Below are 26,424 nucleotides of genomic sequence, written 5' to 3' on the forward strand. Positions count from 1 at the left end.
AGTACTGAATACTTTGTATCGCATATCAACTAACCAAATGCTAATATGGCCACAACAAAACTGAGGTTCATAAAATCTCAAAAATATTACTGCACACTAGAAAAAACTAGCTGCACTCACAAACTGTCACCCATTGATATACAATCTATCTAGCGATAAGTTTTCAATAATATTTTTAGGCACTTTATCCACATATCTGGATTTTACCAGCCCACCACACGAGGTTAAAGGCCAGACAATGGTCCATTAGTAGAGCTGAAGTGAGCAATCATAAGGATTTTATGTCATTCATGTATGTCTACCATCCCGTTTTTAGTGCCAATATTAATGTAATGAATCATCTATGGTTGTAGAATTATCATACCAGATACATGGCAGACCCTTGAGGTGGCTACCAAGTGTGTGCAGCAGGATCAAAGCAATAGAACGGCAAAAGGTTGGCACCACCAATAAAGTAAACAACCCCAGGGTTATGTTGCTTAGGCAAGTTTATCATGTGCAACTTTTATAAGGCCCCTTTTACACAGGTGCCTCTGTCTTGTGGATTCTGCTTGCTCAGCGGGGGATCACTCCGCTGATACACGCTGAGCAGGCGCATGACAGGCCCTGTCCGCTTCGCTGTGCAGAGCAGACTCGGACACATTCCTGCTCTCCTCTATGGATAAATTGGGTGGAAACAGACCACCTGCGTTTTCATCTGATCCACCAGGTGGATGGAAAAAAGGACCACCATCCATCAGGATTTTACGGGCAGGATCAGATAGTAGCGGGTGTCAGCTGACATGTTTCCGCTGACATCAGCCACTCCATAGGGGAGACTGGAAGGTCCAATCGGCCACTGTGTGGGAGGCAAACCCTAAACTTTGATATATTTTGTCCAGAAAACAACTTCTGATCAGGTGTACGGGGCTTTACTGACAACAGTTTTACCAGACAGAAAATCGGCAACAGAGGCACAGTCCAGAATAAAAATCTAATAAGGGTTCTAGCCTTCCCCTGCGTTTGGTCTCTGGTGCGGTTGGTAGTTTCTCTCATTCCGGTCTGGTTTAACTGTTCACTATTGGAGCCCTGGTTAGCAGTAATAATAGAGATTTTAATCCTTCTTAACTCTATCCAAAGCTAAGGGAAAAAAATGGTAGGATCAAGTTTAGGGGTATGTAAGGAAAACATTTTCTGGTTTTGGATAGTGTGGGGAAGGTTTAGACCTTCTGCCAGGTATCTGTCATGGTCTGTGTCCCCTCAGTACTTGACCTTTGATCACTGCTAATAAGACCGGACGTGAAGGGAAATCCTAAAATATAGCATTATCATGGCAGCATAAGGTAAGGGTAAATCTTTCAATGGCGACATCTGAAAGGGATGGGAATTCCCCTCACTTTTGGGAGATTTGATTTTACTGTTGCATCTGCAAGTCAGGACCAGAAGGAAAACCTCTCTAGTAGGAGAAAGGCACCAAAAAGTAACTAGATAGTAATTTTAACACTTCCTCATCCTATTAAAAAAAAAAAAAAAATGAAAGTTTGACTGGACACTGAAAAAAATAGAACACCATTTACCCCCTTAGCAGTTAGATTCCTCTGATTTGAACCTGTACTGGAAAATGAAAATAATGCTTTGCTTTTGAAAATTCTTAGTGATGCATAATGCAGAACATTCTATTAATTTGGAATGGATTGTATTAGGAGGCCACAAACCTTCAGTCCATCATCAGAAGCACACTGCCACCTAGTCCAGGATTCTATTTGCTGTACGACAGTCACAATTTATGTCTGACCGCTGCCAGCAGTACACAGTATAAATGTTCTCCTATATCTTTATTCATGTGCAGCAGTTATTATTTTCTGGAGGAAAGCAGTAAGTCAATGTCTTTTATGGCCTTTGAAGTCTTTTCCAAAATAGAATGTATATTCATGTCACCCATTGTCTGCCGTAGGCGGTCATCACTGCTGGGCTGGCTGGAGAGTTTCACATCAGGTCTGTGGCTCTCTGTGCTCCCATTCTCTAGAAGAACTCGAGACCGGATGGTTAAGAATGTAAAACAAAAAAGTACAGTTTTTGCTTTTTAAAATTACACTTACTTTAATTGAAAAGCACAATAAATGCATCTGCCCATTATCAATTTAATGAAAATATAGCTAAAATGTACATTACCACCTCAAAGAGCCTCGCAAAGCTATATGTTTGTATTCACCACCAAGACATTCTGATTCACAGCACAGATTATGCTGGATCAGAGCAGGGAAAACTCCCAGAGAATAAAGTAAATCTTTGCTTTGCCCATGAAGGGCAAAGCAAAAATAAATTTTAAAAAAGTCTACTTAACCCTCTTCCACCTGCATATACTCACCTTTTCATTCAGCTGCCTGGAGTGAGAAAAGAAGGCCTTGTCAGAGATTATACAGAGCTATGGATACCTTCCCTAGCCCCATATGAAAGCACTCTTCCAAAATATAACCTACTAAGGGCTCATTCAGATGAACATACATAAATGACATAACTTTAAACACAGGAACTCACTAGAACCATGGTTCTGCATTTAAACATGTCCGTATACTATATGCATATAAAGTTTGTGCTACATTTACATGCTTACAAGTGCTAATGCACCCAATGGGCCGCCGCCGTCCGGGGTTCACAAGTCAATAAACAATGTAGTCAGATGCACCGCTGATTACACACTATTGATGTTGACACATCAGCCCTAAATGAATCATTCATCCGGCAGCAAGCATGTCCACAATGACCTGAGCCTTCAGTCATTCAGAACTGGCTGAGGTCATGCTGTGCATGTGCTTCCACTGCAAGAATGACTCAGGTAGGACCACCAAAACAGTGCATAATTAGTGATGCAGGTGCTGCTGGTTGCACATCATTGATATTGACAGGTCAGACATAAACAACGATGGTGGCCGATAGGATACATTTATGATAAATGCTGTCTGCATGTAAATGGAAGCACAAACGCTTACATGTGTTCAGAATAAAAAAAAAAAAACAAAAAAAAAAAACACTTTTTTGCCCCTGGATTATTATTATTATTATTATTATTATTATTAATTACACTGGATTTATATAGCGCTAACAGTTTAGGCAGCGCTTTACAATATAAAAGTGAGACTATAGTTACAATACAATGTAAGAGCGTTAAGAGGGCCCTGCTCAGAAGAGCTTAAAATCGAATAGGGTGGGGAAAGAGGTACAAAAGGTTGTATTTGTGGGGAATGAGCTGATGGAAGCAATAAAAGATTAGTTGGAGGCGTGATAGGCTTCCCTAAAGAGATGAGTTTTCAGGGATCGCCTGAAGGCAGACAGAGTAGGAGATAGCCAGTCAGATTTAGGTAGAGTTCCAGAGAATGGGAAAGGCTCTGGAGAGGTTCTGAAGAGGAGCATGGGAGGAGGAGACAAAGCAGCTTGAGGGCAAGAGTTCTGGAGATAACGGTTTGGGGGATATTTGATGACAAGTTTGGTGATGTAGCTTGGGGCAGAGTTGTGAATGGCTTTGTATGTTGTTGTTAGTATTTTAAATTCAATTCGCTGGGCGACTGGAAGCCAGTGGAGGGATTGGCAGGGAGGGGTGGCAGACATGAGTGGGTGGTAAGGTAGACGGGTCTGGCAGTAGCATTCATGATAGACTAAAGAGGGGATAGCCTACGGAAAGGTTGGCCTATGAGGAGGGAGTTGCAATAGTCAAGGCAAGAGATAACGAGGGAGTCAACGGGTAGCTTGGTGGTTTCATTAGTTAAAAAAGGGGCGAAATTTAGAAATGTTATGGAGAGGAAGTCTACAAGCTTTTGACAACAATTGGATTTGAGGCTAAAAAGGACAGGATACAGCTGTGTCCAAATTTTTTACATTGCTGACCACAGAACAACGGAATGCTGCCATACCTATACAGTATACTGCTGTATAAGATGTGTGCAAAAGTAGATACTGCACATCTGTATGCAGCATTTTTAATGCCTTTGTGAATGGACCCTATGGGTCCTTTCACACGAATGATCCAATCTGATCCTCCATGCATCCCTAAGGGGCAGCGGATGTCAGCAGAGTCATCTACGCTGAAACCCGCTGCTATCCGATTCCAATCCTGTCCGTGAAATCCGGACAGATGGAAACCCTATTTTCCATTTGTCCGGCGGATCGGATGAGAACGGACAGGCAGTCCGTTCTCATATGTTTCCCCCATAGGGGACAACAGGGATCTGACAGCTCCCTCTCTGCACACAGAGCAAAGACAGAGCTGTCATCTGCCTGCTCATCGGGGATCGCAGGATCTATCCCCCGCTGAGCAGCACGGAGTCCGCCGGCGGAGGCGGACTGTGTGAAAGGAGCCTTACAGCGGTCATATAGTTCTTTTATATTGGTACAGCAGGCCAAGCATGCTTGTGAGTAAGGATAAAGGGGAAACTGTAACTGGTCAAAAAAAAACAAGAGCACACATTTGTTACATGGGGTTGATTTACTAAAACTGTAAAGTGCAAAATCTGGTGTAACTCTACATAGAAACCAATCAGCTTTGAGTTTTTTGTCAATGCTTATTTAAACAAGCTGAAGTTAGAAGTAGATTGGCTACCATGCACAGCTGCACCAGATTTTGCTCTCTCCAGTTTTAGTAAATCAACTGCACTGTTGGCTGAGGCTTAGCTAGAGAAATAAATATACAAGCCAGAGTATTGAAAAGTTTTCCCTCTGATAAGCTGGCCGGGGGCTGTCTGCAGTGCACCTTGTCAAGTTCCTTCTACTGGCTATACACGTACGGTTGTCTGGGCACAGTTAAACTTTGTCATGCCCGAGTTTGATTGCCTCCTCCATTGGTCTGCAACTACATAGTTCATGAGGTTGAAAAAAAAAAAAGACACAAGTCCATTCAGTTCAACCTATGAGGTGTGTGTGCATTGTTAATAGTATATTGTATACCCCTGTATGTTGTAGTCGTTAAGGTGCATATCTAATAGTTTTTTGAAACTATCAATGCTCCCTTCTGATACCACTGCTTGTGAAAGAGAATTCCACATCCTTACCGCTCTGACAGTAAAGAACCCTTTACGCAGTTTAAGGTTAAACCACTTCTCTTCTAATTTTAGTGAATGGCCACCTGTCTTTTTAAATAAGTATGTTCCCTATGCTAGGGTCAGGAGTACGGTATTTGTACATTGATACCACATCCCCTCTCAAGCGTCTCTTCTCCAGAGAAAATAAGTTCAATGCTTGTAGTCTTTCCTCATAGCTGATGTCCCCCATTCCCCTAGTTATCTTTGTTTCCCTTCTCTGGACTCTCTCCAGTTCCAGCACATCCTTCCTGAGGACCGGTGCCCAGAACTGGACAGCATACTCGGAATGCGGCCAGACCAGAGTCTTGTAGAGTGGGAGATTTATCGTTTTATCTCTGGAGTGAATCCCCTTTTTTATACATGCCAGTATTCTGTTAGCTTTGCTTGCAGCAGCTTGGGATTGCATGTCATTGCAGAGCTTGTTGTCCACTAGGACCCCCAGGTCCTTTTCCATCTTAGATTCCCCCAGAGGTTCTCCCCCTAGCAAATAACTTGCGCCCGTATTTCTGGCACCCAAGTCCATTACCTTTCATTTTTCAACATGAAACCTCATTTGCCATGTAGTTGCCCACCCCCTTATTTTGTTCAGGTCTTCTTGTAAGGTTTCCACGTCCTGTGTAGAAGATATTGCCCTGCTTAACTTAGTATCGTCTGCAAAGACTGAGATCTTGCTGGTCAACCCATCCTCCAGATCGTTTATGAATAAATTAAACAGGATTGGTCTCAGGACAGATCCTTGTGGGGCCCCACTTTCCACAGCCAACCAATCCGAGTACTCCCCATTTATCACCACCCTCTGGACTCGCCCCTGAAGCCAGTTTTCAATCCAGGTACCTAACCTATTGTTCATACCTACGTACCTTAGTTTGTACAGTAAGCGTTTGTGGGAAACTTTATCAAATGCCTTTAGCAAAATCCAGATACACTACATTTACAGGCTTTCCTTTATCTAGATGGCAGCTCACTTCTTCAATGAAGGTTAATAGATTTGTCTGCCAAGAACGATTCTTCATGAATCCATGCTGATTACTACTAAGGATACCGTTTTTTATTACTAAAATCTTGTATATAGTCCCTCATCATCCCCTCCAATATCTTGCAGACTACAGAGGTTAGGCTAACCGGCCTGTAGTTAGAATTTTTTTAGAACCTCTGCCTTCTCTCTGTCCTTTATAGCCAGATTCCTTTCATTATCCTTTATGGGGCCAATAGGTTCTGGCCTCACTTTCTTATTATTTATAGACTTAAAGAATTTCTTGGGGTTTTTCTTACTCTCTTCCGCTATGTGCCTTTCGTGTTCCATCTTAGCCGCATTGATTGCGCTCCTACACTTCTAATTGCATTCTTTGTAGTGCTGTAATGCTGCCAATGACCCCTCTGCTTTGTATTTCTTGAAGGCTTTTTCTTTAGTTTTTTATGCATTTTTACATTGGAGTTTAGCCACCCAGGGTTTATTATTTTAGCTCTTTTAAACGTATTCCCTGTCAGAATGCATTGGCCAATATCTTTATTAAATAGGTTCTTAAAGCACTCCCATTTTCCCCAGTGTTCTTTGTTCCCATGATTCTATCCCATTTAATATCGTCTAGCATAGAGCGCAGTTTAGGGAAATTGGCTCTTTTGAAGTTCAGTGTCTGTGTAACACCCTTATGTTTCCCATTTCTGTGAATTATACTGAAACTAATTGACCTATTGTCACGGTTTCCCAAGTTACCCCTTATTTCTACATCTGCAATTAGGTCTGTATTATTCGCAATTAGTAGGTCTAGTAACGCATTGTTTCTCATTGGTACATTCAGTATCTGACCCATGAAGTTATCCTGCAAACATTTAGGAAATGGCGAGCCTTATGCCCCGTACACACGTGCAGATTATCTGAAGACTTTTGTCTGTAGACTTACCAAAACCATATAATATGAGGTCAAACCTAAACACTTTCAATTTGTATGCAATCCGGCAGGCCCTTGCACTACATAGAAAAGGTAAATCTGAAGACAAAAGTCTTCAGATAATCGGATAGTGTGTATGGCTCTTAAGACGAATGTGCGGTTCCTTCAGCCCATTATTCTATATCTGGATAATTAAAATTCCCCATTATAATGACACTTCCCATCCTTGCTGCCATTCCAAGCTGTGATAGGAGGTCCGCCTCCCCCTCCTCCCTCTGGTTGGTGGGCCTATAGTATTACGCCCAATATTACTTTCCCCTTAGTATTTTCCCTTTGAAGCTCTACCCATAGGGATTCCACCTCCTCCCTAGCTCCATTCTCCATTAGTGATATTGTCCCTCATATTCAGTTGCACATCGTTCTTGATATACAGGCATACCCCTCCCTATCTCTGCAGTAAAGGGAATACCCCTGAATGGTTGCCAGCCAATCATGAGACCGGTCAAACCAAGTTTCTGAAATTCCCACAAAATCAAAATCCCCCACATACATTAGCAGCTCCAGTTCTCCTATCTTGTTAGCCAGACTTATAGCATTAGTATACAAACCTTGCAATTTTGTCCGGTCGCATACTATACCCTTGTTAGATATGAGGCTGCATTTTGGATTTGTCAACTTACCTACCTTGGGTTTTGGAACTCTGGTCACCCTAACACTAATGCCCCCAATATTGTCTGCTGAACCTTGTTCTCCGCTGGCTACCTCTACATCTAGACCCTCCCCCCCCCCCATCACCTAGTTTAAAGGCCCCTCTATCTTTTTGGCCATCTTTCCAAGTAGGGTTGCACCCTCCCCATTTAGGTGCAGTTTGTCTCTTCTAAAAAGCTGGTAACCGACTGAAAAGTCAGCCCAGTTCTCCAGAAACCCGAACCACTCCCTACCACACCAGTTCCTCAGCCACTTGTTAATTTCCCTAATCTCCCACTGCCTCTCTTGCTTGGCTCGAGGTACAGGTAGTATTTCTGAGAATACTACCTTGGAGGTCCTACTACTCAATTTAGCTCCTAAGTCCCTGAAATAATTTTTTAGGACTCTCCACCTTCCTCGAACTTTGTCATTGGTACCCACGTGTACCCCAGCCCCACCCAATAACCCGTCCACCAGATCCGTGATGTGCCGAAACCGAGCGCCCTGTAAACAGCATACTATTCGGCGCGTGTGGTCTTTGTGATAAAATTCCCTCTCTGGCCTCCCAATAATGGAGTCCCCTACCACCAGAATATGTCTTTCCTTACCCTTAGCCTCGCTCCCACCCTCACTGGAGGAGTTCTTCCCTTGGCAGCTAGGGGCGTCGCTCTGCTCCAGCAATGCTGGTTCCTGACTGGTTTCTACAACATCACGCAACAGGGCGTATTTATTGGGATGTTCCAGTCCAGGACCAGCCTTCTTGACTCTTTCCCCTCTACCCTTTTTAACTGTTACCCAACTACTCTGCTCTGGTGCCTGTACCCTTGTATCTCCACCCGCCTCTGTGCTGGCCTCCGCCGCCACCTGCCGGGTATGTTCCTAACTCTCCTTTAGTATGGAGATTCTTCTCAGTGTTGCCAGTTGCTTCCCTAGATTCAGGACCTGGGCTTCCAGAGAAGCAACGTACTTACATTTTGCATAGCTGTATTCGCCCTCGATCGCATGCTCGAGAAATGCATACATGCCACAAGATGTGCACTGAGTCGCATCTCTACACCCACTGGGCATCGTACCCACTAATCTAATGGGGATTGGGAATTTAACTCTGTCCGATTAATTGTTAACTAGCTTCCTGACTAATTTCCCAGCACACAGTTACTCAGCAGTATTCAACACTACAGTACTCAACAATACACAGGCACTCACACTACTTCAACAATACTCAGATACTCAACACTTCTCAGTTACTCAATACTACACAGATACTCAATACTACTCAACAACAATACACAGATACTCAATACTACTCAACAACAATACACAGATACTCAATACGAATCAATAGACAGGTACTCAATAGTAATCAGTTACTCACAGTACTCAGTTGCTCACACTACCCCCTCCTCAGCCAGCATCCCCAGTACACACAGTCAGTCTTTTCTATATATGTCTCTCTGCTCCTGCTCAGCCGACCCTGTGAATTGACACTTGTCAGCAGCTTCTTTCTCTCTCAGTCAGCCTGCCTCTCACTGCTCCTGTTGCTTCCCTGTCACACTCCCCCCCCCCCCCTCCAGTCAGTAGGTTTTACCTACCCACTGCCTCTCCTGTCAACAGACACCTGTCAACCTGTTACCTCACGGTCTCCCGGTCCGGCTGTCATTCCCGTTCTGCCCTTTTGGTGGTCCGTACCTGCCGCCGCACTCGGTCTCCGGGTCACCAGCTGCCACTCTCTGTCCCCTGAGTCTCCCGCCGCCTCTCACAGTCTCAGTGGGTGGTCTCGGTGGGTGTCCGGTCTCAGTGGGGGGGGGGGGGGGGGGGAGTGTACTCTCCTCCAATGATCAGGCTTGTCCTGACACGCCCCCGCTGCACAGTCCTTCACTGGCAAGCTCAGTGTGCTGCCGCTTCACCCCCACCCCCATCTCCCAATGCAGCTGAAAACAATGGGAATGTGATCATAAAAAAAAAAAAAAAAGTATTTTGATTTTTTTTTTTTTAATATCTATACAAAAATGTTTTGCCTTTCATTTCTATTTTAAACTGAATGGGTTGTTTTACAAGGTAATCATTTACAATAAACTTTAAGATAAAAAAACCTTCCGTGTACAGCAGCCCCCCTCAGCCTTCCTAATAGTTACCTGAGCCTTAACTCGATCCAGCAATGTTGCACAAGAGACTCGGCTGTCAGGGACTCCACTCCCTTCTGATTGGCTAAAACACAGCAGTAGGCGCCCTTGGCTTCCGCTGCAGTCAATCAATGTCAGTGAGCCAATAAGGAGAGAGAGGGGCTGGGCCGACTCGCAGCTCTGTGTCTGAATGGAAACACAGCGCAGTGGCTTGCCTTGAGTGACCTCATAGCAAGCTGCTTCCTATGGGGGCAGGAGGGAGGGGCCAATTGAGGCCCAAGAAGAAGAGGATCTGGGCTACTCTGTGCAAAACCACTGCACAGAGCAGGTAAGTATAACATGTTTGTCATAAAAAATAAATAAATAAAAAAACTTTATCATCACTTTAAGAGAACTCTTCTAGACCACAAGTGAACTGTGCCCAGGACCACCTCGTCCAAGTGGTACTGGGAGTGGTGAGCTTAACTGTTCCCAGGCATAGTTTACAGCACAAACACTACAGAAATTAACCAGACCAAGAGGGTGGGCCATGCCCGAGCATGGTTCAAAGGGCCAGAGTGCACCCATAGACACCCAAGGGTGGCACATCTGTCTGCCAGGTAGTGAGTAGGGCCCAAATCAAATTCTCAAAATCAAAAACACACAGTCATGATGTTTCATAAAAGGATACAGTTAAACCTCTGAATTTTCATGAGTTCAGCTTCCACGGACCTAGAGAAAAGAGCAGCATTAGAACACTAAAAAGTGGTTGTTAAGGGTTATTATGGATCCTTTGTAGAATCCCCTCTGTTATAACTTGTTATAGCGCTCACTGCCTTTGTTTTTTAAAAATGATGTGTTACAATACCTTATTTTGAAGGGCTGCTGTGCAGTCAGCTGATGTACTGGGGCTCTCCTACACTACTCCGAAGACTGCAGGGGCTGAGGTACCTTCGGATGTAAGCCGGGAGGAGAGCCTTGGGCGGTCACGTGACTGATCGGCGGCGGCAGCGGTCTTCAATAAGGTATTGCGGTTCTTCATTTTTAGAAAACAAAGGCAGAGAGCGATATAAAAGGGTATAGCAGAGGGGATTCTACAAAGGACAGATCGTTATTTTACACTGTATAGCAGCAGCAGGGGAGGGGAGGACACGGCTCATACACAGGAGCTGACAGGCAGGGAAGGGAGGGGAGGGGGGAGGAGGACACAGGAGTCAGAGAGGAGAGCAGAGAGCAGGGTTGCGGATGACAGAGGCACAGAAACTGACCATGGTGTCAGGGCTCAGCAGCCATGATATACCATGGTCCGTTTACAGGGAGGAGGGTATTAGCCAGGCAGGATCAGCCAGGCATTTTAGGTGATAGAGGGCCAAATTACACAGCATAAGCACTGTGCTGTATAACATGCTTTATAGGTACAGGATCATACTTTTTTTAGGGTTACAAACACATTAAACCCAATCATAATTAGGTTATTTTAGGTCTTTGTTATCAGAATTATCCCATTCTTTTTACATTTATTTTTTTGATGCTACAAAGTGATTGACTGCAGTTGCAAACATAATACATTTTTGGTGCTAAATCACCACATTTATAGTGATAGAGAAGGCAGTTTGGAGTTCCAATTAATACCAATTCAGTGGTGTTGAAGTCAGGGATCTGTGCAGTCCAGTTCAGTTCAGTTCCTCCAAATCATTTGTCAAACCTTGCCTTTAGGGAGCTGGTTTTGTGCACAGGGGCACAGTCATAATTAACCACTTACTGACCACCCTATAGCATTTTTACTGCTACAGAGCGGCAGCTGTGGCTAGAATCACGTATATATAAACACACATGATTTTGCATTTCCGCCCACAGGGGGAGCACACGCACGCTGCAGACGGGCCGCTTCTGCTGTGATAATTCACAACATAAGCTGATATGCGGGTCCTGTGGAATTCAATGTCATCTGGCACCCGCCAATCATTAGTAAAACATGGAGATATGCCTAAGTAAACAAGGCTTATTTCAGTTCTGACAGGTGAAAGGGATGGCCCTGTGTCTGCAAAAGCAGAGACTAGAATCCATCCATTCCCCTAGCGAAAGCAGCATGCTGTGTACACAAAAACACTGGCTAGGCACATAATTAACCCTTTGATCGCCCTAGATGTTTAACCCCTTCCCAGCCAGTGTCATTAGTACAATGTATGCAGCACCTCCCACCATCACCTACCAATTTTCTGTAATAACCGGAGCAGGTATACCGGTCTGAGATCTGTCATCCAGACTTCGGCACCAGGCTACTGCAGGCCTGATGTAGCTGTAAGGAAAAAGGAAAATGTGTAATCAGTGTTGCTGATGGTTACTATCCATCATGGAGTGTATTTGGGCATCTTAGGTATACCTTGCATATTCTCCAGGACTCTCCAGTTCAACTAGTTTTGATGCACCATTTGGAAACTGCAATCTGCACCATCCGAGATGATTGTGTTTATGAAGCAAGGAGAAAAGAGATACATTCACACTGTCTTGCAGCTAAAAAAAAAGGGAAAAGATTAAAAAAAAAAAAAAAAAAATGGTTTTCTTATACAGGCATTATAAACATTTCAACACGCAGTGAAACTAATTGGCTCACAGTATAGAAGCTGGAGTCAGCAGTACAGGAACCAAAATTTTTCAGAAGAAAGTTAGACATGGCAGCCTCCACATTTCTCTTAGTACAGTTTTGCAGTACATTTATTGGCAGGACTTAGGCCTATTGCCAATAATTATGTTGTGTAACCACCCCCTCCAGAGCAATGCTTAGGGGACTGCAGTTTGGTTGTATGAGAGATGTACTGTAACTGCTTTCAGAAAAACTAGAAAGGGTCATTTCAATGGCTTCAAAGGCTAAGGTGGAGAATCCATGGCTCAGCATAGAATCACCAATACAAGGAGAATTGCACACAGCCGACTAGGCTGGTGCCCTCAAATAGTTTCAGGGTAAAAAGGAAACACATGGCTTCTGAATGGTCTTTTATTCTAAGCACTGGAGCTGAACTATATAAATAAGCCATCATTGACATATTCATAAATACATCAGTTTCTTGTGTGCAGAAATGTAGAATTTCGAAACTACACTATTTTAATGATGATTAGCGCACCCTGAATGCTTTTATGACAGCTGTATGAACTAAAAATGAAGAATTTTTTAATTTTCAAGCTATTGTATTGATGTGCTATTCTAGGAACTATCATGGCTTCATGGGACCATATAGAAAACAGTAATTCTGTCTGTAACTAATAGCAGTGCAAAGGAAGACGCAGTAACATGCTAACCAGTGAAATAAGAGATTACATCAAAAAATAAAAAAATAAATAAATAAAAATTACCTCTTGCTCTTTATTAAAATTAGTAAAGTCCCAAATCATGAATAAAATGACACCATCTAAGAAGTTGCCAAGAACCAGATTGTCAGAATAAACAGCAAACTTTCCTTTGTCTGGCATGAAACATTGTTCCAGCAGAATTGGCATTGTGACTCCAGTATTAGCCCCTGACTTCTGCAATGAAAGGGAGGTTTATATAATAATTTGTGTAACAAGTAATTTTTTTACAGCTGTATTATAAAATATATTTGCACCAAAAGGAAGAGTAGGCTGGAATTCCATGCTAGTGCCTGCAGGTACCATGACAACTGTTTGTGGACAGCGGACCTTGGTAGACAAACAATGGGAATTAAAATAGCTCTGCAGCCATCCCAATAAATCGGTCAACTTAGCTTTAGAGCAATTTTAGTTCATAAGAATTTCACATTTAGGAAATGCCCACTAGAACCGCTAAAAAATAAAAAGTCCTAAAATTGGAAGACTTTAATGGAATCTAATGATTTTGGGTCAGTTTTATTTTACATCTTCACTTTTTTTAAAAAAAAACTGCATATCATAACGATATATACATAATCTTCGTATTACAAATACACATTTAATATAGGACACTAGACACATTCAGTTATGGTTCAAATTTCAGCATGAGCTATTGTGCTCTGTAACTGAAAGATTTTAACAGAACGAAAATATGCAGAGAGGAGCAAAGTGATCTAAATGAGGAATGGGAAATCATAAAATATTCATATGCAATATTTTATCCTTACCTGACTATAACAAATAAAGAAATGTATAGAAAAACACTCAAATCATGTTTTATTTTATTTCAAGAGTTAACTTTTATTTGCTGAATAGATTTTATTTATTTTTTATTATTAGATACCGTAATTAAAACTGAACCCTGGAAGAACATTTTATGTAATTTGTGGAAAGGTAATTTTTTTTAGCTTTTACATTTATCCATATTTATATAAACAGTTTTATCCCCACTATGAAATCTAAGTCTGGAAATCTCAGATTCTGGTCTGACCCGCCCACTAACACTGCATCTTTTTATTGACAGGCCAAAGACCCTTGGTCTGTCATGCCCACGCTCTCTGGCAGGCTATGCAAATGAGTAGGCAGGCTCACTGTAAATGCCATACCACATGAACTTCCATTATGTACACTTATTCCCATTGCATGGAACAGATGTGAAAACATACAGAAGGTAATGGCACTTCTGAGATCCCTTCTCAAGGTGCCCAGGGAACTTCTGCAATTCTCAGCTAGGCATGAAATATTGAAATGAGAGCCTTTACCTGTCAGAAAAAGAAATTTTAACATACCTGAAAATTCCATATCCTTACACTTACTGCAAATCTACATTAACGGTCTAATAAACAGGGTGACCCTATCTTACCGGTCCATATTACTGATCCCTATAGAAGGTCCAGGCTTTGCCTGTCACAGTGGGCATGCCCCACAAGGGGTCTTAAAGTGGTTCTAAATCCTAAACATTTTTTTTAGCTTAATGCATTCCCTGAATGCATCCAGCATTGTACACGTCTGCAGCTCTTCTCTCCCCGCACTCCAGGGTCTCACTGGCTTTGCTGGAGCACCGGGAGCCATTGGCTCCAGCTGCTGTTAATCAAAGGCAGTGACAAGGGATTGGGGGGCGGGGCCGAGAACGCACAAGTGCCCCCATGGGAAGTGGCTTCCAATGGGGGCACTGGACAGAGAGGAGGGGCCAGGAGCGCCAACGGGGGGACCCGAAAAGAGGAAGTATAGACAGGTTTATTTATTTATTTTGAATTTACCTTTACAATAAGGGGATGGGTTCCACGGCCCTGGGCCAGTATAGCACCCTGCTACTAACTACGCTAGTTGCACCAAGTGCCAAGGTGAATGCCATTACAGGCTGCTCCTACAGCATGAATCCTGGTATGGCAGCTCCCAAGGTTTTACCGAGGTTACACTGCTTTTATTGCTGTATTTGAAGAGAGTGAACTGTTGGTTGAAGAGCTGATTACAACAGTACAACAATAAACTAGCTAAGCTAAGAGTGGTTTCTTCGTAGGGGGAAAAAGGTACTAAATAAAGGGTACCAACAAAAACCTGGGGACTCACAGAGCAGGGTAGGGTTATAGGGGGGTGCCCAGAGGTCATGTCCTGAAAAGTTATGCCAGTATTCAATCACATGAATGTACGTACCAGCCTAAAACCTATGTCTATGAATAGCAAGCCTTTGTCTTGTACTAGGAGATTAACATCATTTTTTGTTCAGCTGCAAAGAAAAACCCTCATGCAAATTAACTATATTAACTTTCTGAAGATTAAAATCAGATACAAATCAGTCAGCATGTACAATAAACGGCAAACAGGATGTAATTAGATTTAGAAGTGAGCCTTTTCTGTGACAATTTACATTGTGGAAAGGAAATTGGTTAGTCTAATATACATAAAAAATAAATATTCAACAGGTGGGTTACCATACCATCTTCCAGCAGCAGGAGTAGGAAAGGGAGTTCAGGCTAAGCTTCTTACTGCAACAGAGTTCCAGAAACCTACAGAGCAGGGGAACAAATTGAAAAAATATGAAGCCCTGGAAGTTTACTACAATAGTTTTCAGACAAATACAATGATTTCAGTTAACTGCTAAATCGGTCCTGAAAATGGTATGACTGTGCAAAGTGCATCCAATTTACCTTACATATTACTACAATAAGAGATACATTTGCCATGAGTTTTTTTTTTTTTTTTTTTTTTTTTGAGCCTGGGCAGCCAGGTACACCCAATAAACTGTCTGGGGCTTAGTTGGACCTACTTAACAAAAAGGGTGTGCACATAGGTGTGCGCAGCCTATTGCATTTGGGTGTGCACCACAAAAGAGACAGAGAGAGGCCGAGAAACAGAGACAGAGACACCCAGACAGAGAGAGGCCGAGAAACAGAGACCGAGACAGAGAGAGGCCGAGAAACAGAGACCGAGACAGAGAGAAAAAAAAAAAAAGAAAGAAAGAAAGAAAGAAAGAAAGAAAGAAAGAAAGAAAGAAAGAAAGAAAGAAAGAAAGAAAGAAAGAAAGAAAGAAAGAAAGAAAGAAAGAAAGAAAGAAAGAAAGAAAGAAAGAAAGAAAGAAAGAAAAAAAAGAGAGAGAGATACCTGCACTCACCAGTTATGGCCCCAGGCTGATCTCCCCTAGGCTCAGGCAGCCAGGATCTAGAGCTGCTGATAAACTAGGATTGGTTACTCGGTGTGTGTAGCATGTGACAGGGCACAGTGCGCCCTGCACACTGAATTATATACCATTGTGCATGGGGTGATTAGGGTGTGCCCATGCACACTTGACACACCCCCTGCGCATGCCTTTGGCTGTACATGAGGTTTCAATGCAAATTTTTGCATATTTGACTAAAGCATGACTTAACCACTTAAGCCCCGGAAGATTTTACCCCCTTCCTGACCAGGCCCTATTTTGCGATTCGGCACTGCGTGACTTTAATGGACAATTGCGCAGTCGTGCGACGCTGTACCTAAACGAATTTGACGTCCTTTTTTTCCCCACAAACAGAGCTTTCTTTTGGTGGTATTTGATCACCTGTGCGATTTTTTGATCATGCGCTATAAACAAAAAAAGAGCGACAATTTTGCAAAAATAACAATATTTTTCACAATTTTTTATATGAAATTCCCCCCAAAAAAAATGTAAAAATCAAATTTTTTTAACATTTTAGGCCAATTTGTTTTCTGCTACATATGTTTGGTAAAAACTTTTGATTGGTTTGCGCAAAAGTTATTGCGTTTATTAACTAAGGGACAGATTTTTGTCATTTTTATTGTTTTTTTTTTTTAACGAGTAATGGCGTCGATCTGCGATTTTTTTGCGGGACTGCGACATTGCGGCAGACAGATCGGACCCTTGACTGACACTTTTGGGGATACCAGTGACATTACTACAGTAATCAGTGCTTAACATATGCACGGTTACTGTAAAAATGACACTGGCAGGGAAGGGGTTAACTTTATTGGAGAAGGAGGGGTTAGGTGTGTCCCTAGGGGCGTGCTACATAGCAGGACCATATGATCTCTGCACTTACACAAGGGAGAATGACAGGCAACTTTGTTTACATTAGCCGCCTGCCTTTCTCCCTCTGTAACGTACGATCGCGAGTGACCGGCGGACATCGGGTCCGCCGGTCACACGCGCGGGTGAGCGAGCCTTCGGCAGCACGCGCTTGCCCCCTATTGGCTCGCAGGCGAGTGACGTACCCATATGTCACTTTGCCTGCACGGTGCTAAACGCCGCAGTATATGTACTTGTGGCGGTCGGCAAGTGGTTATTGAGGTCATATTTCTGCACAGTCAACACAGGCCATTGTCTGGGTCACCAGGGGCAGCACACAGCCACCCACATATAATGATGGTGACTAAAAGTAATACTGTATATAGAAAAAGGTTTCAGATTGTTGTTTTGCGTGCTAGTACTATGAGCTTGGCTTTCCTCAAGGTCATTGTCCCAATATGGCCAATTGGCCATGTGCCCATATTAGGTCAATGATGTCACAAACATCCCCATCCTCAAAGGCTTGGCTCTGTCTTTTGGACTTAAACCAAAATCTGAGCCATATGCAAGCTAATCCTCCAAGATCATCTTTAGCCAGTACTATCTGGGTGGGTCCTTATTGCTGCCTCTGCATGCTATGTACAAATATTTGGGGGAATAATGCATACTTACAGTTTTCCTGCTAATAATAATTTGTATACACCTGGAATCAAACTGCTAACAAAGGAGACAAATCATCTATTCTTTTCTAAGTATACCAATGCAGAGAGGAGAACCCATCTCCCTTGGCCTGGCCACAATCTCAGAGTCCCTTGTGTGGCTTTGACTTCTTTTTTTTTTGGCGTTATATTAAAAGGTGTTACTAAACCCACAACAGTATAATCAGTCTGTATATGCAGTAAAAGCATGCTTGTTATACTCGCTGTGGAACCTTAGGGGTTAATCCTCTGAATTGTGTAAAAAGGCTGTCCTCCCCATTTTCCACAGTCCGCAATCTATCTGCTGACAGTGCAGAGCCTTGAGGCCACTCTAGCAATACACACTATTCTGAGCATGTGCAGAGAGTTGTTTTTTTTTTTTTTTGGGGGGGGGGGGTGCATGTGATCAGCACAGGGCCAATCAGCACTGTCCAGACAGAGGGTCAGGGGTCCTGCAGCCTCATAGGACAGTCGGAGTAGAATGTAAACTCTTCCTACAAGCTTTAACCAGACACTGATAGAAGTCACAAGACCACTTCATACTTCTGATGAGAAAAGGTATTTAGCAGTTTATTATTAAAATCATTACATTTCCATGTTCTGTGGGAGACCAGATATAGTGAATGCAGGTTCCTGGATTTAGTAACACTTTAGGTCTATTCATACACGTTTAGATTTCGGTCGTTCAGCCCAATGGCTGGTCAAGAGAAAGTCACTTGAAAATCCCTTGATTCTGCTGTCCTTTTAGGGCTCTTTCACACGGGCGGTCCGATCAGATCCGCCTGTCAGTTTTTTAGGCGGATCTGATCGGATCCTCCATGCAGCTCTATGGGGCAGCGGGTGTCAGCGGAGGTCACCTCCGCTGACACCCGCTGCCATCCGCATCCGATCCTGTGCTGAAATCTGGACGGATGGAAACCCTATTTTTCCATCCGTTCAGTAATCGGAGAGGAGCGGTTCTGATGAGAGCGGACAAGCGGTCCGCTCTCCTCCGATCCCCCATAGAGGGCAGCGGGTGCTGAGACACCTCCCTCTCCGCTCTGCAAGCGGAGACGGAGCTGTCATCCGCCCGGCTCAGCGGGGATCGCGGATCGATCCCTGCTGAGCAACACGGATCCGCCTGCGGAGGCGGACCGTGTGAAAGGAGCCTAACACTCCAAAGACATTCTGGTAGGTTAATTGGCTCCTATCTAAAAATTGGCCCTGGTATGAACGTGAATATGAGGAAGAGACCTTAGATTGTAAGCTCTTTGAGGGTAGGGACTGATATTAATGTCCTATATATGTAAATCAATGTGTATATATGTCAGTATAGTAAATAAATATCTGTATTTAAATAAAATGAAATAAGCAGCTGCAATATCCACAGTTGATTGAAAACCCAAGCAGTCACTTCATCTAATACAATGCAATCACAGTTCATGTGAGAATTTTCCACCCAACAGGGACACCCATGGTTGGAAATTTAGCAGATTAAGCAGAAATTGGATACAATTCGAGCCATGCATAGCTAGCTTAGGGCTAGATAGAAAAAAAAAAAAAATAAAAAAAAAAAAAAAAAAAGAAGAAGAAGATCTAAAAAATGTTTTATAAATAAATAAAATAAAAAATAGCCAGGCAACTGGAGTATAAGGCCTGTTGCACACGGGAGTTTACTGATCTGAAATGAGATGCATTGTTGTCTATGGGGCATTGCACACAGCTGAAGTAAAGATATACAGAATTGAGTACAGAGCAGTAACAAAACTAGAAAATGTTACATTTGAGTGTAGTAATTTACTAACTTGTTTAATGTTTACGGGAGTATAAAGGCCCCTTTCACACGGGGCGGATTCATTTTGATGGACTCCGCTTGCTCAGCGGAGATCGCTCCGCTGATCCCCGCTGGGCAGGCGGATGACAGGTCTGTCTCCACTCACTGTGCAGAGACTGACCTGTCAGATGCCCGCTCTCCTCTTTGGGGAGATTGGATGAAAACGGACAAACTGTCTGTTTTTATCCAATCCGACCCGCTGGACGAATGGCAAATGTATCGCCATACATCTGTTTTCAGCGGATCTTGTCAGATCGGATGCCAGGCGGGTCTGTGGACATCCGCCTCTCCATAGAGGAGAATGGGGGGGCCCAATCAGGTCCGCCTATAAAAACGGACAGGCGGACCCGATCAGTCCGATCGTGTGTAAGGGGTCTTAGTGAGTATATTACAATACTGGCAAAGAAGAAGAATTGTACTCGTCTAAAGTCTTGCACAGCTTTACTCGCCTATACTCAACATTACTCAGGTCTTTACACAGTTTTTGGCCCCTTGCACATGGGCATCACAAGTTCTTAAGTAATCATCAGTAAATTATGATGTGATGTGCACAAGGCCTAATGTCTCGTACATACTCAACGATTATCGGCCGACCGATCGGCCGTCTTTTGTCCAGTGTTGTTGTGTTGATTGAAATGTGCTCTAGACTGCACACAAATTTTCTCGTCCAACAACAACCAACTGCAGAAGTGATGTCATGTGCTGGTTAACTTTCCGTGTGTTTTTTCTTCTCTGAGCATGCCCAGTCTTGCTCATCTGATTTTTGTCTGCCAAAATCTGTACTGACTGACGTAAAACCGGCCGTTCTGTTGACGGCCAACAAAAATTTTATAGCATGCACACCAGATTCTGTTTGACCGAAAAGTCGCAGTCGGTTGTCGGAAGCATCATACTAACAAGCTGAAAAATCGGCCGATTGGACGTTGGCCGAAAATTCACGGCCAACAATCGTTGCGTGTGTACGAGGCATAAGAGAGGATGGCTCAAGGGGGACAGGAAGCAAAAATCCAGCCCTGTCTGTTAGTACACAAATTTAAGAGCGGCCATCAATAACTTGCTTTTGAAAGTGTAAGCTCTGGGGCTTTCATTACTACTAAATCATTCACTGGCAGAGCAAATAGAGGTGTCAGAAATACCTAACATTCACTGGTCGCATGCTTGCACCAGTGTGGTGGCTTACTAGATAAGGAAGGATATTGCACTGGAGCTTGTGCCATCCAAGCAAGTTGACAATCGAAGCTCCTATACTGTATCTTTTTCTAACAAAATGCCCTTTAAAAAGCACAAAACTATAAAAGCTCAGAGATATGGTAAATTTATACTGCAGACCCCACGTTACAAAACTCTGCAATATACATTCTTTCTGCAATGCAGACTAAGTTCTTATATTTATGGATAGAATGACAAAGAATGTGAGAAGCAGCAAAAGGAGATTACAAGGCTTATATACTTCAAAACCAATAGCCCATTACAATGAAAAATGAGTACTGCCGCAGTGCATATGCATGATTTACAGATGATGGATAACAGAAAATTAACAATACATACACTAACAGAATAATAAGAGATGGCTAACAGAAAGTTAAAAATATAAATTGTAAAGATTCTTTCAAGGGAAATTTCATGTATGGAAGGCAGGAGAGTAATTATTCATTATCATTGCAGGGCTACTAGACTTAATTTACAATATAATTAAACAATCGATATACTGCTCCAGTCACCCAACTACACTGAAACACATTTTATACATAGGATCTATCTAACCCACCAAAACAAATTTAAAAAAAGTCTTTAAAAGCAATGCAGCCATCAATGCTGTTCGACAAGACTGTACAGTATAGCTTAAAGGGAAACTGTCAGGTTGGAATTATTGGAACTGTCAAATCAGATGTTTTTAAAATGGAAGACAGTGTAAAGCCTAGTACACACACAATGATTATCGGCCGACCGATCGTCCGTCTTTTGTCCAGAGTTGTGTTTTGTTGGTTGGAATGTGCCTAGACTGCACACGAATTTTCTCGCCCGACAAAATTCTACTTCAGAAGTGATGTCATGTGTTGGGTTGCTTTCTTTGTGTTCTTTCTTCACTGAGCATGCCCAGATTTGCTCATTAGATTTTTCCCTGTCGAAATCTGTACTGACTGCACGAAAATCGGCCGTGTTTTGACGGCAGACAAAATTTTTATAGCCTGCACACCAGATTTTTTTCACCCGAAAAGTCGGAGTTGGTTGTCGGAAGCATCATAATAACAAGCCGAAAATCGGCAGATCGGTCATCGGACGAAAATTCCCTGCCGATTTTCGACGCGTGTGTACGAGGCTTTACAAGCTTTGCCAGTTAAGATTCCTCACGGTTTCTTTTGTAAACATCACACAATTTTCATTAGGTATGTCTATCAAAGTAAACCTTCCCGTCTCAAGAGACCACTTCTGCAGTGACAAAAGCTTAGAGGAGAGGTGGGCCTTCCTGACCCGGCCTTATATTGCACGGCAGTCCACGTGAACAGAGTGGTGGACTGGTATTGTCCACGGCTTGCCCATTCTGGCAACAGGTCCTGCAGATTGTTTACAAACAGACATTTCCCTCTTTGATAACCTGACGGCAGTGCTCCTAAACGGGACCCTAATGTACATTAAGAGATACCGTAAATCCCTGCTGAAGCATCTGCTAAATGCAACTAGGGCATGCATCCACCAGCATGTGGAAACAGCAATCTCCACCTACGGTGCTACAGCTTGCCAGGGTGAATGACATTCAACAGATGGAGGTCCTGACAACTGCCCTTAGGGATAGGACAGAGGATCATACCACTCGCTGGCTATACTGGGACATGTTCCAGTTCTCGGATGACTATTTGGCCTATTCTTAAGCGGATCTCTCTGGGGAATTTCAACACCCCACGCCTTTGACTCTGCCAAAGAGTCTCCCCGCTCGTTTACTTCTTCTATTCTTATACAGTATATATATATATATATATATATATATATATATATATATATATATATATATATATATATTTTTTTTTTTTTTATACAAGTCAAACTGTTCCTTTATTGAAAAACAATGGATTGAAATCATAATACAGACATTTATACATATATGTAGGCATGTAGAATGATCATGGGAGTACAACACACATGCAAAAACCAGATCAAGTGTCTATAGGCCGACCCAACATTACTGAAGCCCCTCACCATCGGCCGTCCTGGGATATTTGTGTGGGCGGGGGCAGCTAAGCTAGCCAGAAGAGGTCGTCCAAGGCTGCCATACCCTTCCAAATTTTTTGGGGCAGTTCCGGACTATGTACACTAACTTATATAACGGTAGGACTGCATTGATGGAATTTTCCCAGGAGATAACCGGGGGGGGGGGGGGGGGGGTCATTCCATTTCATAATAATTTCCCTTTTGGCAGAATATAAAAACATAGCTAACCAACAGCTTAGTGGGCCTGGGCCTTAGCTCATCATCCATAATGCCCAATAGTGCCATCGCAGGGGAGACAGGGAGAGTCAGATGCAGCCGATAGTTAATCATTTCATATACCTCCAACCAAAACTGAGCCACCTTTGAGCAACTCCAGAAAATATGGAAAAAAGACCCTTGTTCTATTATGCAGTGAGGGCACTCCGGTGATCTCTGGGGGAAGATCCTATGCAATCTTTGGGGCATATAATATATTCTATGGAGGAATTTGGCCTGAATCAGGCTATTCCTAGAGGAGATCAACTTTGCGCTATCCTCAAAACAGTCTTCCCAGTCCTCTCGGTCAAAGTCAGGCAAGTCCCCTTCCACATTTCCCAAAGTCTGTCTATTCTCTGCGAATGCAAACTCAGTGAGTCAAGATAAAAAGGGAGGAGAGAGGTTTGCACAGTGATTCCTGTGCCAACAGCTCCTCCACAGGGTCCATTATTAGGGATAAGCCTGCTGGGAATTGGGCCCGTACGGCATGCCTTAATTGAAGGTAGCGAAAGTACATCCACCCGGGCAGACCATGCTTAAGCTTGAGGTCAGGGAAGGAGCATAAAGTGCCCTCAGCACATATGTCCCGGAGAGTCGTTATACCAAAGCGGGCCCATACTTGCGGGTCCTGCAACTGGGTGAAATGCAGGAGATTGGGGATCCCCCAAATGTGGCAAACTAGCGACCAGTGATTAGGTTGCTCAAACCTCTTCCGTGCCACCCCCCAGACCCACAACGTCGTTCCAATGGGGTGTGAAGGCCGGGGCACGCACGAGAACCTCTATACACCAGATTACTGAGTTCCTGGAGGGAACCCACCAAGGCAGCCTTAAGGCAGACCACGACTGAGAGTACCACCAGTGCACGGTGACCAGTACTGCTACCCAGTAGTAGGTCTTGTAGTAAGGCATTGCCAGCCCTCCACACCGCACCGGAAGACAACGTAGCCCTGGCAAATCTGAGGCCTGTCCACGTCAAAATAAACGAGCCCACACACAGGGCAATCAGATAGGAGTCATTGGACAATTCCAAAAGTAGTACAGAAATTTTGGCAGAAATATCATTTTAAACAAGTTAATCCTCCCCATCAGATTCAACGGAAAAGAGGCCCATAAAGTACATCTGTCTTTCAGTTGGGTCACAAGAGGGTCCAGATTGAGAGAGCGAAAGGTGAAAGATCACGCTTCACCTAAACACCCAGGCCAGGGGAACAGAATAGACTTCGACCAATGGATTCGGATTCCGGAAAACCTTCCAAACCCATCAAAGATCTCAAGAGCAGCCCTCAAGGAGATGTTAATCAGCATAAAGCAAAATTTTCTCCTCCAAGGGGTCCATCCTCAGATCCCCCACAGCCGAGGAACCCTGGATCAGAATGGCCAGGGGCTCCAGGGCTAATGCAAAGACAGTGGGCAGCCCTGGCGTGTACCTCTCTGCAGCGGGAAGGGGGTCGGACACCTTGGCATTAGTCCGGATACCAACTAAATCAGGAATTTGGGACCGAAGCCGAACTTACGCATCACTTCCCAAAGGAACCCTTCCATTCGACCAAGTAAAACGCATTTTCAAGGACGACCCGTTGTCCACTGTTGTCATGTTCAATGTCTAGATTGAGGAACAGTCTTCTTAACCACTTTACCACCGGAGGATTTTGCTGTTTTACGTCCAGGCCACTTTTTGCGATTCGGCACTGTGCGACTTTAACTGACAATTGCGCGGTCGTGCGACGCTGTACCCAAATGAAATTTATGTCCTTTTTTTCCCCACAAACAGAGCTTTCTTTTGGTGCTATTTGATCACCTGTGCGATTTTTACTTTTAGCGCTATAAACAAAAAAAGAGCGTAAATTTTGAAAAAATAACAATATTTTTCAAATTTTTTTATATGAAATTCCCCCCATAAAAAAAGTAAAAATCTAAATTTTTTTTAATTTTTGGCCAATTTGTTTTCTGCTACCTATGTTTGGTAAAAAAAAAAAAATCACAATAAGCGTATTTTGATTGGTTTGGGCAAAAGTTATTTCGTTTACTAACTAAGGGAAAGATTTCTGTCATTTTTGGTGTTTTTTTTTTTAACGAGTAATGGCGGCGATCTGCGATTTTTTTTTGCGGGACTGCGACATTGCGCCGGACAGATCGGACCCTTGACTGACATTTTTGACACTTTTGGGGGTACCAGTGACATTACTACAGTAATCAGTGCTATAAATATGTTACTGTAAAAATGACACTGGCAGGGAAGGGGTTAATTTTATTGGAGAGGGAGGGATTAATGTATGCCTGGTGCTTACTAACATGTGTGGGGGGAGGTGACTGAGTGACACAGGGACAGATCGCAGGTTCAGCTATGCTGAACCCTGCAGTCTGTCACTTAGGAGATCCGCCCGCTTTGTTTACACAAGCGGGCGGATCTCCAAACTCGATTCCCCGACGATCGCCGCTGCTCCTCCCCTGGCCCGACTCCCGCTGTGACTGAATACAGCGGGAGCGAGCCTCCGGCGGCACGCGAGCGCCCCCCACAAGGGGAGGAGTCCAGCGACGTAGGTCTACGCCGCTGGACGGGAACGAGCCACTGTGCCGCAGTAGAGGCACAGTGAGCAGGGCTAAAGTGGTTAAGTTAATATTGGTTACGCCTGAACCAGCGCCTCAAGGACCCTGGAGAGCCATCTGGCCAAAACTTTTGCCAGAATTTTGGCGTCCACATTATGTTTTGGTCCATCCCATGCAGCCAGGTTGCACCTCAGTAATGCCCTGGTCCAGATCTGGGAGGAAATACCCCAGGACACCATCCGTCGTCACATTAGGAGCAATCCCTGATGTTGTCAGGCATGCATACAAGCACAAGGGAGCCTTACAAACTGCTGAGTACCATTTTGAGTTGCTGCAATTAAATTTCAGCAAAATGGACTAGCCTGCTGCATCTTTTTTTCAGTTTGATTTTTGGGGTGTCTTTGAGTTCAACCCTCAGTACGTTGATAATTTGCATTTACATGTGGCATCCTTTCGTTCCTAACACATTACCCAGTCCATATCAGAATAGATATCCAGCAGGAGATTTTCCCCCATTGAGATCTGATGTGTTTTCAAAGTGTTCCTTTTTGAGCAGTGTATTTGAATTTCATCAACCGATTTGTCATGTCATACTGTCTTGTTCTATTGCATAACTTCAATTTAAAAAAAAAAAAAAAAAATAATGGAAGACAGTGAAGATTTGCAGTATTAGAGGGAGTATTTAGTAAGGTTAAGTTTTCCCAAACTGTACCCCGAAAATCAAACTTTTGCCTATGATTATGCCAAAATCATTTGGTGGTAATGCGACGCAGACTAGCACAATAT

The 26,424-nt window shown here is 43.4% G+C and overlaps 1 protein-coding gene across 2 annotated transcripts in view; it reads right to left on the reverse strand.

Moving 5' to 3' along the window:
- Positions 1-1,655: 1,655 nt before the first annotated feature.
- Positions 1,656-26,424, reverse strand: part of LOC309568520 (uncharacterized protein C5orf34 homolog) — a 47,256-nt gene continuing 22,487 nt past the window's right edge. The window contains exons 7-12 of one of the 2 annotated variants that reach the window (XM_082274203.1): positions 15,551-15,620; positions 13,081-13,251; positions 12,113-12,243; positions 11,942-12,028; positions 10,421-10,461; positions 1,656-2,010 (exon numbers count right to left, since the gene is read on the reverse strand). In XM_082274203.1, coding sequence (XP_082130329.1) covers positions 1,835-2,010; positions 10,421-10,461; positions 11,942-12,028; positions 12,113-12,243; positions 13,081-13,251; positions 15,551-15,620 — 676 coding nt within the window. In that variant the 3' untranslated portion in view covers positions 1,656-1,834. The remainder of the gene's footprint in view (positions 2,011-10,420; positions 10,462-11,941; positions 12,029-12,112; positions 12,244-13,080; positions 13,252-15,550; positions 15,621-26,424) is intronic. The other variant, XM_082274204.1, reaches the window with a different exon arrangement.

The sequence above is a fragment of the Pelophylax lessonae genome, assembly GCF_965119305.1.
Source record: "Pelophylax lessonae genome assembly, chromosome: 1".
NCBI lineage: Eukaryota > Metazoa > Chordata > Amphibia > Anura > Ranidae > Pelophylax > Pelophylax lessonae.